Raw genomic sequence first — 18688 nt, 5'->3', positions numbered from 1 at the left:
CGTGTAACACACTTTCATTTTGTATAGTACGGTTTTTGTTTTCCTGTGCGGTGGTTGAAGCCGGTAACAGCTGTTCACCGTGCCTCTTGAAATATTCTGGAGAACACATCTCGTAGCCCCTCCTGAGTCAAAGGAATGTCCCTGTGTCTCTTTTTAATGACTATAGGTATCCTGATGTATTTCTCCAACAACTTGCAATTGCTTTTTAATAGACAATTACATTTATTGCTCAATCAGAAACACATAAATGGGGAATCTTTTACAAGATTGTGACCCCATGAGCCTTGTAAACCTGTGTAAATAAAGCCCTGGCAAGTATTAGAAAGCAGATACCTTTTTCTTTTGAGTAGTCTTTTCCTTATTCTTAGTGGTCGTAAGCAGCTTAGTTTTTTTAATACAGGGCAGCAGTCTGAAAGGTCATGGGTTCAAGTGTGTGTGTGTGTGTGTGTGTGTGTGTGTGTGTGTGTGTGTGTGTGTGTGTGTGTGTGTGTGTGTGTGTGTGTGTGTGTGTGTGTGTGTGTGTGTGTGTGTGTGTGTGTGTGTGTGTGTGTGTGTGTGTGTGTGTGTGTGTGTGTGTGTGTGTGTGTGTGTGTGTGTGTGTGTGTGTGTGTGTGTGTGTGTGTGTGTGGCCAAGGTATACTTTTTATGTTTCCTTGCACCAAAATACATCATTATGCTATCATACTAAAATCTTAACGGGTAGAGCAAAACCTTTGTTAATATTTATGTAGCAAAGATTGCAAGGCATAGCCTTCTAAATATCATTATTATTTACATTTTTTGTTGAAAAATGTCAATGGTTTTCAACTGTCAATGACTAATAGAAATGTAATGTTCTTCATTGTCTGTAAGTGTTGCAGTATTGAGGGTCCCTTGGGATCCCTAATGAACGAGGATTTATTATTTTTTTTCGTGTTGGCAGGACAATTTTATTTACAGTGCACAGTTTATTTAGTCTAAAGCGATGTGCGGCAACCTTTATTAAACCTGGCAGTTGGTGACATTGTAATTACAAAATTAGCACATACATTCTGTTATAACTAAATTAGAATGCACTGGTAATGTGGTTAAATACGACCACTTAAAATAACGTGATTTTGAATTCTCTGTTTAAAAGGTGTTCATTAAAAAAACTGCTCACTTCACTTGCGTTTGAATGAAAGGAGAGATGTCTTCAGATATTAAAAAGCTCTTTTTAAATTCTGTCAGTCCAATAAAGATATCATTCTGTGTTGTTTACTTGAATATTATTTGACTGACATGACAATCTTTCTTCAAATTCCGTTAATGCATCTTGATATTATTCACCGGGAGGATAGAAAAGATAGCTAAATGCCAGCATCCACACAGCAAATAGAAGAGTGCTTTTTTAATAGCTCGGTTTGTACTATTCAGAAAGATTGGATTCCTTGATAGACAGATCAATCAATGCCTTGGCAAAAGGGGGAAAAAAAGATGCATTTCAGGTTTTCCAGCTTGATCTCTGATTTTGACTTCTTTTGACATTTCTGAACCACTTTTCTGCCTCGGCAAACATTTAGGGCGCTGCTGACAGGCCCCAACCCCACCCCACCCCTCCCCCACCCAGCACAGAAAACCATTAGAAGATTTTCACTCTTTTTTGAACGATTAGGGGGGGGGGGGGGGGGGGGGGTAGGGTTGGCTTGCCCAGTGAAGCGCATTAAAAAACAAGGAGCAAGCAACATACTGCTCAGAAAAAACATTACTGCCATTTAATATTACATGTTAGCGCGTCAGAGTCGGGACGGGTCAGTGGCTCTCAGCGTGCAGCCTGCATGGGAGTGGGGACGGCCTCAGGAGGAAGGTAATGGTTCACGAAATGGGATTTTCTTTATTGCTGGAAACAGAATGGAGGCGGCGCCAACAAAAACGCCCAATTCCATGGATACCGCAGGTCAATTTAATCCCAGACTACCCGCTTCTCCCATTTTACCTCCTTATTGATACATTTCAGATGTCACCAGGTTTATTTTTGCTGCTGATGGGATTTTCTGCCCTGGTTCATTTCTCCTGCGTTCAAGCAGAGGATCATAGACAAACAGGCACTGCAGGTGAACTTGCAGCTGCTACAGTCCCACCACCCTTACCAGGTGTTTGCGAGCTAGACAATAGCACTCTTAAGTGCTGCTGTTACTTTTGTCTGTCATTTGCCATATATATACAGTATATAGAAAATACATTTACAGAATATAAAAAGTAATGGGCCTTCCATTGTATAAACACTAAGGAACACCTATGATTGCCAATGGTTTAGGCAAATGGTTTAGGCAATATTTTAAACTCAAAATTGTTAACCTTCAGCTTAATTGTAAGTGGCCTGTAGTAAGATCTAATTAAGCTAGCACTAAAAGATGCATTTTAAAGTCTTTAAAATATTCCCTGCCACTGATGCAGAAGGTAAATACTCACATCTGAGGAGCCCCAGTCTTAACGCCCTTGTTTGTGTCGCCCCCTGCAGACGGAGTCAGGGTCTCGGGGAAGCAGCCGGGATCGTCTAGGCCCAGAGCACGCCCAGCAGCAGGAGAAAGTGGGCTCCTCGGTTCCAGCCCACCTCCTCGGGAACCCGTACGCCTTTGGACTGAACCCCAACTCTGTCGTTCATGACACACGCTTCCAGCCTCTCAAGTGAGTGCTTGTTGAGTGATTTTGGGTGCTGTGCTTGTATTGTAGTAGTTTTGGCCAGTTTTATGTAGGATTGTATTACAAAAGACACTTTGTGGTGAGTTTAGTTGGTCTTAGTACTGCTGCTAATGACTAAAACTGTACCAAGGTGCATGCAAGTGTCTTTAAAAACAGGGTGGCAAGTTTAATACTTGGAGCTCCTGTTTAGATGATCTTGTAGATAAAACATTTAGTTTTTGGCCATTGTATTGCAAATAACCCAGTTCACCTATTTTCTGGTATCTTTTCCCCTAGTAGCCTCCCTCGGCAGGTTCATCATGTGGTCCCCCCTGCTAGTGTCCCGGAGGATTACCTCCGCGGCTTCAGACCCTACCCCACACCCGAGGACCTCAGGATGTCATCGATACCATCCCTGGGCTTGGATCCTGCCACTGCTGCTGCCTACTACCACCCCAGCTATCTCACCCACCCACCCTTCTCTGCATATAGGTAAAGCTCTTAATAGACTTATTTTAATATCCTCATTCTGTCATACAGAGCAGAGCTAAATGTTGTACTGCAGATAAAATATTCACACGTGCAGAAAAATGACATGAGCATTTGTGGCACTTGATGCATAATTAATAACTCACAGTGGAAGATTCTGATCACATTGTGCCTTAGACTGAACATTTTCAGGATGAATTACCTTTTTACCAGAGGATATATTTTTAGTTGGGGGGAGTGATCCAGTAACTATTGTCTGCATGATCATTAAAATCATCTTGACTAGGCCTCTCTAGAGAAAAAATTAGAAGCAATTAGTGTGCTTGTTGCCAGCTCAGTCTGAGACCCATTATTTGCTGTAGACTAATGTGGATGACACCGATATATCAGCAGAACTCCAGCGGTGCTCCACTCATCACAACTGTTAATGGTACTAATATAACTCTGCCGTTGGATTTCTGTACTGCCTTTGTATATATTACAGAAATTACTCACCGAGATTTAATGCAATACTTGTGCAACAAACAACATGGCTTCGTACTGTATACAGTATTCCTCGACCACCGTTAATGGGATTAAATTGACGCTTCTCTCTTTCTGCAGGATGGACGACTCATTCTGCCTGTCAGCCCTGAGGTCTCCCTTCTACCCAATGCCGGTGGCAGGCTCCATGCCCCCCATGCACCCCTCAGCAGTCCACATGCACCTGCCTGGAGTGAGATACCCTGGAGAACTGTCCCACTCCTCCCTGTCTGCACTGCAGTCCGAGCGCATCTCTGAGAGGTACCTCTTCCTCTCATTCTGTATTCCTACAGGACCATTCCCTTTACAACAGCACTTGACATTTGTTGTGTGGATAACTGATAATTGAAATTTAAATTGAATTCCTTCTTGGTGTCTGTTTTTCCACATTCCTCCATACCTTCTGTCTGCTCAAGCTTATAACGCAGACCTTGATGATGGTTCTGTTTGTTTCCATTCTCCCAAAAGACGGTTTCAACAGACACAAGCTCCCCCTTTTGAAGTCACTACGCCACTATATGAGACAGGGATGTGCAGGTTATCAGTGGCATGCTTAAGCTCTTTGGCATCTAAGAAATTCCCATGTGTTTTCTTATGCTGATAACATTTTATAGGAAGCACATACAGAGCTATTGGCATGGTAATAATGATAATAATTTATAATAATAATAAATATCTACGAATATTTACAAAACCATGTGAGACACCTCATTGGGATTATATTACACTTGATAAATCCACAGAATGGCAAGTAAATCATCACACACTTCAGTGCCCACAGGTAAAGAGGAAGAAAGTGTCCACAGAGCTCTCGTTCTGCATACAGTAACATTGTGATCTTTTTCTAGGCTCCAGATGGAGGACGAGCTGCGGCAGCGTGAGAGGGAGCGTGAGAGAGAACGGGAGAGGGAGCGGGAGAAGGAGAGAGAGCGTGAGGTGGAGCGGGAGAAGGAGAGAGAGCGAGAGCGTGAGAGGGAGAGAGAGAAGGAGCTGGAGAGAGAGCGGGAGAAGGAGAGGGAGCGAGAGAGGGAGCGTGAGAGGGAGAAGGAGCGGGCTCGGGAGAAGGAGCTGCAGGCCTCCAAAGCCCTTGAGAACCACTACCTGGCTGAGCTGCACGCTCTGCGGGGTCAGCCAGCCGAGGACCGAGCCAAACCGGCAGAAAGACTGACGCCAAACCGACCCGGTGAGACCTGCCACTCACTAAACCTTTATTACGTTCATGCATCCTGATACAATGTGAATTGCTGTTGCTTCCTTGTCGCTAATTGCTTCCTGTGTGGCATTGCTGTAACTTAAAACCATTGAAATAGCCTTTGTTGCAGAAGCATACCTGCTTTCTTTAGACACTTTTAAAGGCCTGTTAATAACTCCAGAATTGAAAGCTTTCAGGCTTTAGATAAGTGATTGACAGCTGTATATTAGAGCTGTGGGACTAACATCTCTTTTTTTTCTTTCAAAGATAAAGCCAAGGAGCCTGCACTGCTTGCACCCAAGCCAGTGCAGCCAGGTCTCCACCCGGCGCCCATCCCATCGTCCCACCTCTCCGTGCCCAGCCTCATCTCCAGCCACAGCGGCTTCCTGCCACACTCCGGGGTACCAGGACTGGTAGGTGGTCCCACGGGATCCCTGGCAACGGCCTTGCTCCTGCAACGCACCAACGAGGAGGAGAAGTGGCTGGCCAGGCAGAGGAAGATGCGGCAGGAGAAGGAGGACCGCCAGTTCCAGGTGTCAGAGTTCCGCCAGCAGGTCCTGGAGCAGCACCTAGACATTGGGAGACCACCCGAGGGGGACCCGTGGAGTGATGGCCACCGGTAAGGGCTTATCAATGGATTAATATGGATACAGATTGAGTGGGTTTTAACCCTGGTCCTCAACTAATAGCCAAGTGTTTTGCTCCAGCGTGTCCTTTTTACATTTGTATTAAAGTCTGATAAAAAAAGACTCTAGAGTAATCGCTGTAGCCACACAATGTTCAGAGTCTCGGAGTGCTGTCTACTGTGCACTGGAAAACAGTGCATACTCAAAACAAATGTTTAGTTCCTGGTTGGAAACACAAAACTGAACTGAAACTGGATTACACTATATAGAAGGCTTTATGAACAGGCATTTGAATGACTATATTGCAAAATTGAAGAAAAAAAAGAATTATGTTGATCAATATGTTTTAAGACCAGTAGATTTATAGAATGGGAGCTTTGAGTCATGCATGCTGCAAGTATTTCCCTGGCTTTCTCAGACAACAGTAGTGACAAGTGTGCTTTGGCCCTCTGGTCGTATGTATACCCTGCCAACAGTGTCTTCTAGAATATGTAGTTAAGCTCTTTCAGTGTGATCCCCCTAGAACTATGCCGTCCTGGACTTGGTGTAAGAACGTCTCGCTGATATGACAGCTGTAGCCTTTTCAGTAAACTAATTCCTGAAAGCACGAGACGATATTTACTGCTCGTTTATCCAGTCGGCCCCGTTGAAGCCTTTCAGGCTTTTTGTTTTCTCAGGAGAACGTTTTAAATAGATATGGAAATAAGGCGCTTCATTATATACTGCATTTAAAAAAACTAAAACAAAACTAATTTGTCATTCGGGGGGTTGAAATGTCTTCCTATTGGCTAATTCTCCCTTCATTTTTATCAACTTGTATAATTCCAGGTTTTTTGTAATATCTACTTTTAGCCCAGCTTCTATGGCATTATTGAGGTCAATCCTAAATGCTATAATACCAGGCTTGTGTCTGGGATGTAAAGTAGACACCCCCCCTCCTCCATTGGTAATCCTGATTGATAATTATATTGTTCCCTGGCGCTGTACTGGGGGACTGCGTAAAAAGATACGAGCAGGGCAGAGAGCTGTGATTAACATAATCTGCTTGGGAGGCGGATAGCTGTTTAATTAACTGGTTTGGTTGATTTAACTATGAAGCTTCAAAGTTATTTCCAGTTTATTTTATTTTTTTACTCTGTATTCTGTTTCCAGTGTATTAAAATGACATATATTAAGTAATACTAACAGTCAAACAAACTAGTTAACAACATTTCAACCTAACTTTTTTCTTTAACAGAATATTTTCCTAGTATTATCTTGTATTCTGTAGTTTTTCTGTTTTGTTTGTGACAGTGTTCTGCTCAGTTTACACAGTTAAAATATTAAGAACATTAATGTTTCATATTCATATAAATAATTGTTTTATTAAGCAAAAGAAAGCAGCATTACTTTGATTAAATATTATTATAATAGTGTAATGGAAAGAATCGTTATTTCAAGCAGTAACAAAACAGAAAACTAAAATATTAGCAACATGTGCAATCACAAAGATGCTGCTGACACTTGCTTTGCTTTTTTTATCATCAGACCTGTCCATGAGTCAATGATGCGGGAACACCTTCAGCATCTGGGGGCCCCACCGCCTCTCATCTCCCCCAAACCCCAGCACCCCCCTCCCTCCACCACGCTGTGGAATCCTGCCTCCTTCGTCGACAGCAACCCTGAGCCTCGTCGGGCGCACGAGCCCTTGCATCCTGGTCACTATGAGCACGCCCGGCAGGCCCTGTCCCTGGTGAAGGGGGAGAGGCTCTACAGCTCTGAGAAGCTAGACGAGAGTGCCAAGAAGAAGGAGATGACAGAGAAGTACCAGCCCGTCCGGGGGCCAAGTGCCCATGAGCAGGGTGGGCATTCCTATGGCACCTTCTTAGCAGAGCTGGAGAAATCAGCACAGACCATCCTGAACCAGCAGAGGGCATCTCTGTCGCTGCCCAGCCAGTACAGTGAGCTGAGTGCCTCACATAAGGCCAGCTCCTCTCCCTACAGGAACCACCAGGGGGTGCCACGAGCACCTGACCCCATGCTGGTGTACGATGAGTTCCTGCAGCAGCAACGCAGGTTGGTCAGCAAGCTAGACCTGGAGGAGAGGAGGAGGAGAGAGGCCAGGGAGAAAGGTAAGGAGATTGCATGTATCTTTATTCAGTACTGCAAGCTATTGAAGGCTATATGAACCTTTGGTGAAGCTGTGCATAGGCCTTTGCTATGAGATGCTATTCTATATGCACTGATTATAGGTCATCTTGACCTGTTTTTGTGGAACCAACATTTGCTTATATCCACTACGGGGATCTCTGGGTTATTATAATGTGATAAACTTTTGACACTAATAAACCTCTGCTAATTAAGTGTCTTAAATCCCTTAATCCCATAAAATTTATTACCTAAGCAGCTTTTTTACAACATATTAATTGCTGGCACAGACAGCACTTGGCAAAAGTTAACCATTTATTCTAAAAAATTAATTTTTTTAGAATTCTGAATCTGTCAAAACATGAGAATTTACGAACATGAGGAGGCCATTTGGCCCATGAATGCTTGTCCGGTTCCTTGTAGTTGATTCATATGAAAACATTATAGGTCTTATAGGGCCCCAGTGATTCAGCATCAACAACAGAAGTGTCTCCTGTCCTAAGTCTGTATAAAGCAGCATGTAAAATATTACAAGTTGGCTGCTATATGTTGTGTTGTGTATGGCCAGTTTGCACATTCTTACTTTTTGATTATGTGGTAAAGAATCAGTGTTAAGCAGGTCTGTGCCTATTTAACAAAAAACCAAGCAAAGTCTCAGCTTCTCTAATTTAGTTTAGCTTCCCTGTGAGAGTTCTCACACTTGTGTGACTTCCACCTACCTTATTCTTTCCACTGTCAGTGCATAGCATGGCTGACTGCATTTAAGGCCTCCCCATGCATTATGCCTGTACATGACCCTACTACCTCGTCTACACAGTGCAGTAACCACCAAGCTGACTCTTCATAAATTAATGTTACTTTTTTTTTTTCTTCTCGCTTCCCTGCTTAAAAGTTTTATTTGCTGGCTAATTAAGACAGCTGCTGACAGGATGGAAGCGCAGTTGATGTGCTCCGTTGCCGACGCAGCATGGCGAGCAGCTTGTGTTTCTCGCGGGTTGCCTGTCACTTCCCTGCCCCAGCAACGCTTTGTTTTCTCTAATTAGGCTATTACTACGACTTGGATGACTCCTATGATGAAAGCGATGAGGAGGAGGTGCGAGCTCACCTTCAACGAGTCGCCGAGCAGCCGCCACTCAAGCTCGACGAATCCTCCGAGGTATTTACTCATACTTATGTTCTATATTTTATTCAGATGCTGCTAAAGTACAATGATTCAACGTGCCATACACTGGGAGATATGTATGGAAGGGTTAGCTGCACTTAGACGGCAATTGCTGCAGCTGACACAGAGATTCTCTTACCTATAGTTTAGACCCCTAAAGTGCTAAAAGAAAGAAGCACATTTGTGCCATTTACTATGTTTTCAGACCTGTTTCCATTAGGGGTCCAGCTTTTTAGCCTTTTTTTTTTTATAATAGATGGCATGAGCAGTAGTATATGCCCCATGAGTGGCTGAGCTAAAATATAAACTCAGTGGGTCACGTTTATCAAGGTCTACACTATTTTTGTGAAAGAATTGGTAAAGGACAATGGAGGCACATGTTTTAAGTAATTGTGTTAACAGTATTATTTTATTTCAATGTAAAATGGAGCAATATTTATTTTAGTTCCAACTAATTGGCTACACTGCCTTGAACATTAATCATTAGCGTAGATATGGCCTGTTAGTCCCCCAGCTTTAACTGCTAAGGCCATGCTGCTTTTCAGTCCTTGAGCTATAACCACTAAACACTTCCTTCCAGCCCCTTACCAAACACAAAAAGACTTTATTGGAATGCACATTACATTTCCTGCTCTGAATGTGTATTTTTTTTTTTTTTTCCTGCTCTCCCTCCTTGTAGAAGACTGGCTTCTTGCAGGTGTTTGGTCTGACGACTCGCTCGCACAAGGAGGAGCTGCTGGAGCAGAAGAGGCGGAAGAGGAGGAGGATGCTGAGGGAACGAAGCCCCTCCCCTCCGGCCGTGAAGAACAAGCGGCAGACCCCTCCTCCTCCTCCTCTCAGCACGCGCTACACCGCCGACCAGATGAACTGCAGCGCGGAGCTCGAGGAGAAGAAGAGATTCCTCACCATATTCAGCCTATCGCATGTTAACACCCATCAGAGAAAAGGTAGGATTGGCTCTTCTTAAATATCAATTTGTTTCTTAGTCTGAGGTAAATCTATAAAGTGTAAATCGCTGATATATCTAAGACCTAATCGCTGAAAGATCTAAGGTGTTACTCAGATATTTGTGGTTGTGTGTGCAACTTCAGTAGAAACTAGATCAGTCATTTCTGCAGGGCTACTTTATCAGAGGCTCCCTCCTTCTAACCAGCGAATAAGAAAATTAGCCTATCTTAAGATAAGTTAGTCTAATTTAGTAAGACCATTTTACTCCATCCATTTTGGTACTGAACAGTTGTGCAGTGCTTTTAAATATTAAAGCTTGATCTGCAAGTTACAAATTATGGTACTGTTTTGTTTGTTTTTTTTTTATGTGAAAAAAAAAAAAAACATGACAGACGGGCATCTCGTTTTAAAGGCATAAGGCTAAAAAAAACTCCAAATTCAAAACTCCAATTTCAAATGGGGAATTGACCTAGCTTCTGAGTTTGTTTGTCTATACTGCCAGCAGTATCATCCTAAAAGTCAACTCTAGACCTTATGAAATTACATTATCAAACCATCTCATTCTAAAACTGAACTGATGTCCCTCCAAACTGACTGCAAAAGCTTTACCAGATAGCTCATTAATATTCGGGCTCAAAATTAACCAGAAAATCATACAAATTTAAAATTACACGTGGGTTTAGTATGGCTAGACAACAGACTAGTTTTATAAAACAAATAATAATAATTTTGCATTTACAAGCAAAACATTTACAAGGGTGTCATGTCTTTCAGTGGACCAGACAACATTACACCCGCTCTCAGACTCTGAGATCTCGCCCAGCGCCAGAGCAGGCACTCCCTCCCTTCCCGACGTTAAGAAAGCCATGGACACAAGCAAGCCAGAGCACCTCCAACAGTCCGAAGTGCCCAGACCAAAGGAAGCGGCAGCAGCAGCAGTACCTACCTTTCCTGACGGGGATAAGGCCAGACCGGGCGAGGGCCACGCTGTGAAGAAGAACACCAGCCTTTTGAACAGCATCCGGGCCCAGAATACACCCAAGGAGGGCCCCCACAGCCAGAACGGCAGGAGCAAGCCCTGGGAGAGCTTCACAGCAGAAGAGTTTGCCCACCAGTTCCACGAGTCAGTGCTGCAGTCCACACAGAAGGCCCTGCAGAAACACAAAGGTAAGTGGCCTGTACAGAGCCACAGCACACATTCTGCTGACCCAGAACCCAACACCTTTTTCTTATCAAGTTTTTTCTTCTTTTTTTTTCTTCTTTTTTTTTTTTTTTTGTAGGATCTGCAGCAGGGCAGATATCAGAGCCAAATCACAAGCTGGAATCTTTGGTCCATTACAACATTCCTGAGCTGCAGTCTTCTGTCAGGGCACCCCATCCGCAGCACAACGGACAGCACGACACCATTGCGGCACGGAAAGAGTTAACCGTGGTGCGGGAGGAAGAGTCTGAGGAGGAAGAGGATACCGAGGAGGAGGAGGAGGAGGAGGAGGAGGAGGAGGAGGATGATGATGATGATGAAGCTCCTCGACCAAAATGGCAGGGAATCGAAGCCATCTTCGAGGCTTACCAGGAATACATTGATGGTAAGCTGTAATAAATTACAGTACAGATACATTGTGATAAGGAATTAAATAATACTGTACTATCCTCAAAAATGAATGTTTTACATCGGGTTGATTTATTTTTAATTTACTTTCTCTGCATGTTGCAAAAACAGAAAAATTCCACCGCAAGCCTCAAGTGGCGGTCACACACAAGACCACAAAACTAGAATTGTATAAATGATGCAGCCAGCGGCGTCTTTGGTTTGGATGCGCCTCTATGCTTCATTGCTAGCAGACAATACACATTTATCGCTCCAAGCTGCTGTCTGTAAATTTTATTTGAGTAAAATTACTCTGAGTATAAACCAATCACAATCGAACAATGGACTAGCTGATGTGGGCTGGACAGAAAATAAATAAATAAATACTGCAGTATATAGCACATACTTGTGGGAAAATGGGTTTTTAGAAATACAGAAATTAAGTAACAGCTTCACTTTCTGTTTAAAACAAGAAAAAAAAGTTCCTGGATGGCTAATCTGCCCCACTGCTGAAGTCCATGTAAGGAAGCAGGACTGCCTGTAGTGCTGCAGACATTTCTGCTGATGATGGTAATGAATGAGGGTGGTTTCCACAGGCTCTCACAGGCTGTCATTGTCTTGTGTTTCTTCTCTTTCCCAGAGCACAGTATCGAGCGGCAGGTGCTGCAGTCCCAGTGCAGGAGGCTGGAGGCTCATCACTACAATCTGAGTCTAACTGCAGAGCAGCTCTCACACAGCATGGGGGTGAGTTCACTGTCCGCCTCAACAGCACTCCTGCAAACGAAGCAGCCCCAACACTGATTCCATCGTAGGGCAAGACAATAATTAGGATCTCGCCTAAATCCAACATGGGTTTATTGAGCTCAGCTGTCTCCTACACACATGCAGTGTTGAGAATAATGAAGTGGTATTTACTTCAATACCACGTGTTCTGATCACACATGGTTATTTATGCAGCTGTAGATTTGTTTTATGTTGTGCATTGTGAAAGGGAGCATCAGAAGATGCTCCTGGTTTTAGGTGACCCTACAGCCTTAGCCGTTTTATAACGTCCCCTGAAACCCTTTTAATACACCACAATCGCTATCTTGTTGTAAATGGTATATGGTGCATGTGAAATAAGTGATGGCTGGTTTGCTTTGTAGAGCACTATGAATCCATCGGAGATCTGATGAAGTAATCAAAACTAAAAAAAGAGCTAGAAACAGTTTTCATACATTTTCTAATTTTATTGCTAGAATCTGAAATGTTGCCATTTTCAATTGTATTTCTTTATTTTTTATTGTTGTAAGCTGCCAGGATAAGTGGTTGTAAATTATATAGTATGGATCTTATTACAAGAGTACATTTTGTGAAAGGTTATACAGTGATAATGCTTCACTGTGTTTGACATTACAGTTGACAAATGTATATCTTAATGAGTATGTTTTCTAACCTCGCTATTTTAAATATTTTTGCCTCATTGATTACCAGGAGCTCATGTCCCAGAAACAAAAGCTGGCCTCTGAAAGGGAGAAGCTTCAGGCTGAACTGGACCACTTACGAAAGTGCCTTGCACAACCTCAGATGCACTGGTCAAGGGGATACTTCAAGGGGTACCCCCCCAGGTGACATCCCTCCTACCCCGGGACCCCAGAGTAGCAAAAGAGAGTCTATTTTATTACCTGGATTATTTAAAGAAAATTTCCACAGAGAAGGACTGAAGCTACAACAACCTGTGAATGTGCCATGCATGTGAAAGACACTCCACAACTACATATTAACCAGCAGATCTAAACACACTTTTAGTAACAGGGAATACTAGAGTTAAAAAAAGTCTCTCCGTGAAACCACCTTCTCAGATTGCTTGCATCCAAATGTATCAACGCCCTCTCTGTGTCACGTGACTTTGAGCCAGCACCCTATTGGATACAAGTATGTCCTCCTTTTTTAGGTTGCCATAGTATCCCAGTAGAAAGAGACCTAGATTTGTTTGTTTCTGGAGGATTAAAACTTGGAACAATGCAACAGAGTAACGGAAACGGATCTACTTGCAAACACTTCGACAGCCACCCCTAACTTCTGTCTGGTAAATTAATATAATACTAGAATACTTGAGACTTTCATCTTCTCCAAATGGGCTTTCCACTGGAAATGCACTTAAGAAACAAGTGAAGAATAATCTTGATTTACTGTGTTACAAACACACCCTTTTCAGTTTAAGAAAGAATAAATGCGCATTTTGGAAAGATTTAAAAAAAAAAAAAAAAAAAAAAATTGTCAAGACAGGCAATGTTTTATTACAAAATAGAAATGTTGGAAAAAAAAGAAAAAATAGGTGCTTCAGCCTTGTAATGTACATAATATTAAAATAATTTTGTATGTTTTTATTACTTTAATTATTGATATTAAAAAAAAATAAATAAATAAATAAAAAGCCTGCCATTTTGAATATGTTAGCTTTTTGGCAACAACAACAAAAAAAAATGCTTTTAGTGTTTATACTGCTGCTGGTCAGGATAAAAAATTGTGACGTGTTTTAAAAAGAAAACAAAATAAACAAAATCTTTTTCTCTGGTGCATCTCATGGTGCTCTCTCACCTCTGTCTGTGTTGCACCAGTCAAAGATTATTGTTAAAGACATGCATTACGGCCTTCCTTTCTTCCTCTCGCGATTTAATACATTTGAAGGAGTAAACAAAACAAGCCCCTTGTATGATTCAACAAATCCAGAAGAGCTGACATCTCTACAAATACCTTGCTTCCACAAAACCATGCAAAGTAAGAGAATGTTAGGATAAAGTCTGTTCCCACCTAAACCAAAGTGCTAGAGCAACAACTTTGCTATCTGGTGCTGTGTTGTCGTACCAGCACTGCAGCAGCATAAATAACTCTTTCAACATCCCAGACCTGTATACGTATCTTTGTACTCAAAACAGCAACTATTTAATAAATTAACCTAATGATTATCTTTCTGTCCAGCTAGTGCTGAAAGAGAGAATTCATGTACTGATGAAATGATCACTTCCATTGAAAACAGAGCATCTTAAACCCTTCATCATGTGGAAACCAGACTTCACTAAACCCCCCCAGCATCCGAACTGAAAAGGGCAAGGTTTTTTTTTTTTTTTTTTTGTGTCTTTTTTTAAATTGTTTTAAACTGCTGCCTGTATACCAAAATGTTTCAAATGCATGTTCTGGTTAAACAGTGGTGGTTTCGGGTAACCGGGTCAGTTCAGGGGTCGTCTGCTTATGCCGGGCAGTATTCATTGTAAAAGCTGATATTTATTAGGCATGCTGCCTGCTGCATGGACAGCTTGGTGACATTACAGGCATTTAATATTCCATTGTTGAGAAGGGCCCAGCCTACACACTCTGGTTAGGACTGCTGTGTAGGAACCAGGTGCCTGTTTATGTTTGCTAATATATTTTATGTCAAATGTTTCTATGAAACCACAGTAAACAAATCCCCACCTGATTTGCACATTTTATAACAAAAAGCTTATCAGTTCCAAAAGATGCAATCAATTTCTAGCATTTTTTAAATCTGTGTTGAATAATATTTCCACAGCACTTGGAAACAGTGGATTATTTGTAGACGCTTCACTGCAATTCTTTTTAGAAGCCATCAGAAGCAATATCGCACACACACAGTATGAATTTTACTCTTAAATTAGCACTCCTTCCTTTGTGTGGTGCCATTATTGGTTAAAATCATTCTGGGCAGTTCAAGAATGTTGTGAGACTGCCCTTAAGCTGTCAGTATAGGTCATGTCTAAACAAAGGTTTAGATCTCCCACATACTGGAAGCATGGATGTGTCTGTGGTTGCAAGGTCATTTAATAAAAATAAAATAACAAATTTTAAAAAAGCAATCAATATCCATCCAACCCTTTTATTGATATTTAATTTGTGACTTTTCAGACATTTGAGTCGTGCCCCATGACCTATCAGTCTCCATTTGGGTGCCAAAACCACCAACATATTGTGTTATGTGATGGATATAAATATATCTATACTGTAACACAATAGAGCGATCGTTAGTGGTAAATGTCTGGGTAAACTCATCCCCTTGCACTTCTCAAAACTGGCAGCTAAAAAATATAAATCTTGTACGATCTTAATTTTACAGCTTTAGACATAAACAAGATAAAGTATTTTTCAGAATGATAATAGTCCTCTATGATCAGAGCACAAGTGCAGCTGATACCTACTTAGAACACCACCATAGGAGTGCTTGTGTTTTTTAACACAGGCTCCGGGCACATCCTTCAACACCATAAGCGTTTGGGCTAAGTTTGCGCTAATGTTATTTAAATAGAAAATTGCCCTTTTGTGTGCAAATACTGTTTCTAATTGGAGATAGTGCAGAACATATTTATTATTCATAGCTTAGCAGGGTTTACACAATTTCAAATGAAAGTTCAAGAAAGGATTTTTCTGTTTTAGGTATGTGGATATTTTATGTTCCTTTGCTGCTATTCTTGGTTCGTGGTTCTAAATGGTTAGTTTAAGGATGCAGTGACTGTACTACAAGAACATGAGAGATTATTATACTATCTGGGGTGTATCCACTGGAGGGCTCCTCTACAAAAAATAAGTTTGTCTCACAAAAAATACATGCAAACAGATGAATTTGTTTTTTGTTACTATTAAGTGAACCTAATAGGCACTAACTAACCTACAGCTCAAACAATTGGACAGACTGGGAGAGGAAAGCTAATGCGCACTCCTATGAAATGTTTCAGATGTAGGCCTTGCATTTAAAAGGAATCCAGAAGCATTGTAGAAAATCTGTATACCAAGTTGTATTTAAAAAACAATTGTACAAATGGTCACAGCACCACATTAATTAGGGACCACCTCACCCTAATGGCAACCCTACTGACAAACCGCAAAATTGCTGCTGCTCCCCCACCTTCTACATTTGACTGCAAACTTAAGTACAGGAACATCTTGTTCATTTGGAAAACCATTATTCCCATGGGTTTTAATGTATGGGATGCTCCTGATTAGCAACTATGCTGGTTTAATGTTAAGAGTGCATTCTAAGAACGTGCCTCGGGAACAATTTTAAACCCCATGCTTCCATTATGTGACAGTAAATGCAGTACTTGACAGAAGCCCCATTGCAGTTTCTTTTGTACTCCAGTCCTGATAGACACAGAACGATTTTAACAAGTGTAATTATGGCTTTCTATAAAGACTTGAAATTCTGTCACGGCAATCAATCACATGGTATGTTAAAAGCAACGTCTCATAATGTGTGGAAGTACACAATGAATTATTTTTGAAAATCAAAGTTTGATTTGTCTATATTAATGGTACTTTTGCTTGTTATTCCTGTTACCCTCCCCACCCCCTTATGTGAGGAAGAAGGAAGGTCAAGCCGCCCCCCCCCCCCAATAAATACATAAATAAATAAATAAAACACACACATTTAGGCCAGTTTAGACGCTGTGAAAAAAAAAAAAAGTTTTTAAGTGTACTTGTTTGAATTAAATTGTAATGTAATATATTCTTTGTTGAATGTAGTATTTAGGTATTTATGAATATATTGCTGTAATTTCGGACAAAAAAATACAACAATAAAAATCTTGCAAAATGTCAAAACAGTATGTCTGACTTTGTTTGATTTTAAAGACGTTTGAGGTGTGTATCATTAATGTACATTAATGCAGATCATTTCAGAACAGATAACATTATTGATAAAGCAGGGGTGTGTTCAATAGACAGAGCGCTTTGTGGTGCTTTCTATTGAACACCCTGCACACTGAGAGCGCTACCTAACAGTAGCGAGTCAAGCTCAAAGCTACCTCGCTGAAGGTTCAAAATGGCTGACCTGCATTATCACGTTAGCTGCAAATGGATTTTTTTAAAGATGGCTTTGTATGGCCAACACGTGTGATAAGTAAGATTTTTAAGTAAGATTTTTTTTTTTTTTTAAAAGTGATGATTGAATTAGAAAAGGAAACATGCCCTATTTATAAATTGACCAATCTGACTTGCGCATCAATATGTTAAACCAAAGCAAGTGTCAGAAACTTTATTACATAAATACAGTAGAAGTAATTACATTTATTTATTTATTTATTTTCAAGACTTGCTTAAAACAACTGTTTTAATACACAGCAATGTATTGCCTGCTATTTTGACACGGCTCGCTCCAAACATGTTAGTGAGTGCCACAAGAGAGCGCTCTGCTGTTAAACTCACCTCGGGTGTCTAGGTATGCATTTTGTAGTTATAATCTATGAAAGAATTATATTTGAGTGTAGAACTTAATGATTGCAGGACACTGCGGCTATGTTAGATATGCTAGAATTTATTTATTTAAAAATAACTACTAGTGGCACCAAAATGATTCCATCATCTACCTTAAGTTTCAATATCCATAGTTTCTATATTATATTTTATTTACATTACAATCCTCCTTGAGTGTTATAACCTATTTCTTTCTTGTCACACTATTTTTTTTTCTTATGTTTATTTTTCTTCTTCAGTATTGGTCAGTCAAGTTATACTTACAGTAGCTTTACTGGGATCTTCACTTTTATATAATTGAACCTGAAGGCCCTTTCTGTCTTCATCAGTGTAGAATTTCATGTCTACAGATTTAAGTTTCTTTAATTGTATTAAAATTGTAATGCGATTATATTATTGTGAATAACACTGGATAGGTTCTAGATATTTGAAATCCATTGAATCGTCACTGAAGGGAGACTGGGCATCTTTAAGAGACTGACACAGATGTGAAAATGCCAATTGCTTAAATTGAGGATAAAAACAAAACACTTTGTGTCTCACAAGTCCCTGCTGTATATACAGATGAAAAGTAAATGATACAGAACTACAACGCACAGCAACAGCTTTCATTTCTAGATAGACTGAACTATCAACCCTAAGCTTTCAAGATTCCTTGATGGACTTACTAAATCATTCATGTGAAATAAAAATGCAATATTAAATATGTACATATAAATGCAAACAAATCTATTTCTTAACTGTAAAAAGAATTAAACTGTTTTTCTGCAGATTTAATAAAGATTGTTCTCCACACAGTAGTATAGAACAGCTGCTATATTCTTGTATTACTGTTGTATGGCTCTTTCACTTGCAGTATGTGTTATCTGTTACACTGCTTTACCCACCAATCAGAATTACGCAGGGCCAGGTCAGGCCTTAAGCCAGTTCACATAAACTTGTCAAATCAGTCAGTGGTAACAGGCCTTTCAAAGAGCCAAAACAATAGAAGTGCAGAAAACTCCCTGCGGAGCTAGGTCTTGTAGAGCAGTGAGCAGGTAAGCTGTTAGACCTCACCTGACCTCTGCACACTCCTGTGAGTGTTGGGTCTGTGCTAGACAGGAAGTGAACAAAGACATGAAAAGTGTTCCCCATAGTATAAATGGTAGTGG

General features: G+C 40.9%; 1 protein-coding gene across 5 annotated transcripts in view; it reads left to right on the top strand.

The window, feature by feature from the left end:
• The window catches only part of LOC121325529 (genetic suppressor element 1-like), a 253989-nt gene extending 238472 nt beyond the window's left edge, over window positions 1-15517 (top strand). For all 5 annotated transcript variants that reach the window (XM_041268138.1, XM_041268139.1, XM_041268140.1 and 2 more), the window contains 12 exons: window positions 2480-2646; window positions 2941-3132; window positions 3733-3912; window positions 4500-4834; window positions 5111-5462; window positions 6997-7580; window positions 8640-8752; window positions 9438-9705; window positions 10481-10873; window positions 10987-11292; window positions 11935-12038; window positions 12768-15517. In XM_041268138.1, the coding sequence (XP_041124072.1) occupies window positions 2480-2646; window positions 2941-3132; window positions 3733-3912; window positions 4500-4834; window positions 5111-5462; window positions 6997-7580; window positions 8640-8752; window positions 9438-9705; window positions 10481-10873; window positions 10987-11292; window positions 11935-12038; window positions 12768-12905 (3132 nt within the window). In that variant the 3' untranslated portion in view covers window positions 12906-15517. The remainder of the gene's footprint in view (window positions 1-2479; window positions 2647-2940; window positions 3133-3732; window positions 3913-4499; window positions 4835-5110; window positions 5463-6996; window positions 7581-8639; window positions 8753-9437; window positions 9706-10480; window positions 10874-10986; window positions 11293-11934; window positions 12039-12767) is intronic.
• Window positions 15518-18688: the final 3171 nt, after the last annotated feature.

The sequence above is a fragment of the Polyodon spathula genome, chromosome 13, assembly GCF_017654505.1.
Source record: "Polyodon spathula isolate WHYD16114869_AA chromosome 13, ASM1765450v1, whole genome shotgun sequence".
NCBI classification, from domain to species: domain Eukaryota; kingdom Metazoa; phylum Chordata; class Actinopteri; order Acipenseriformes; family Polyodontidae; genus Polyodon; species Polyodon spathula.
Note: the sequence above shows the minus strand (reverse complement) of the source record. Positions and strands in the feature narration are given on the sequence as shown.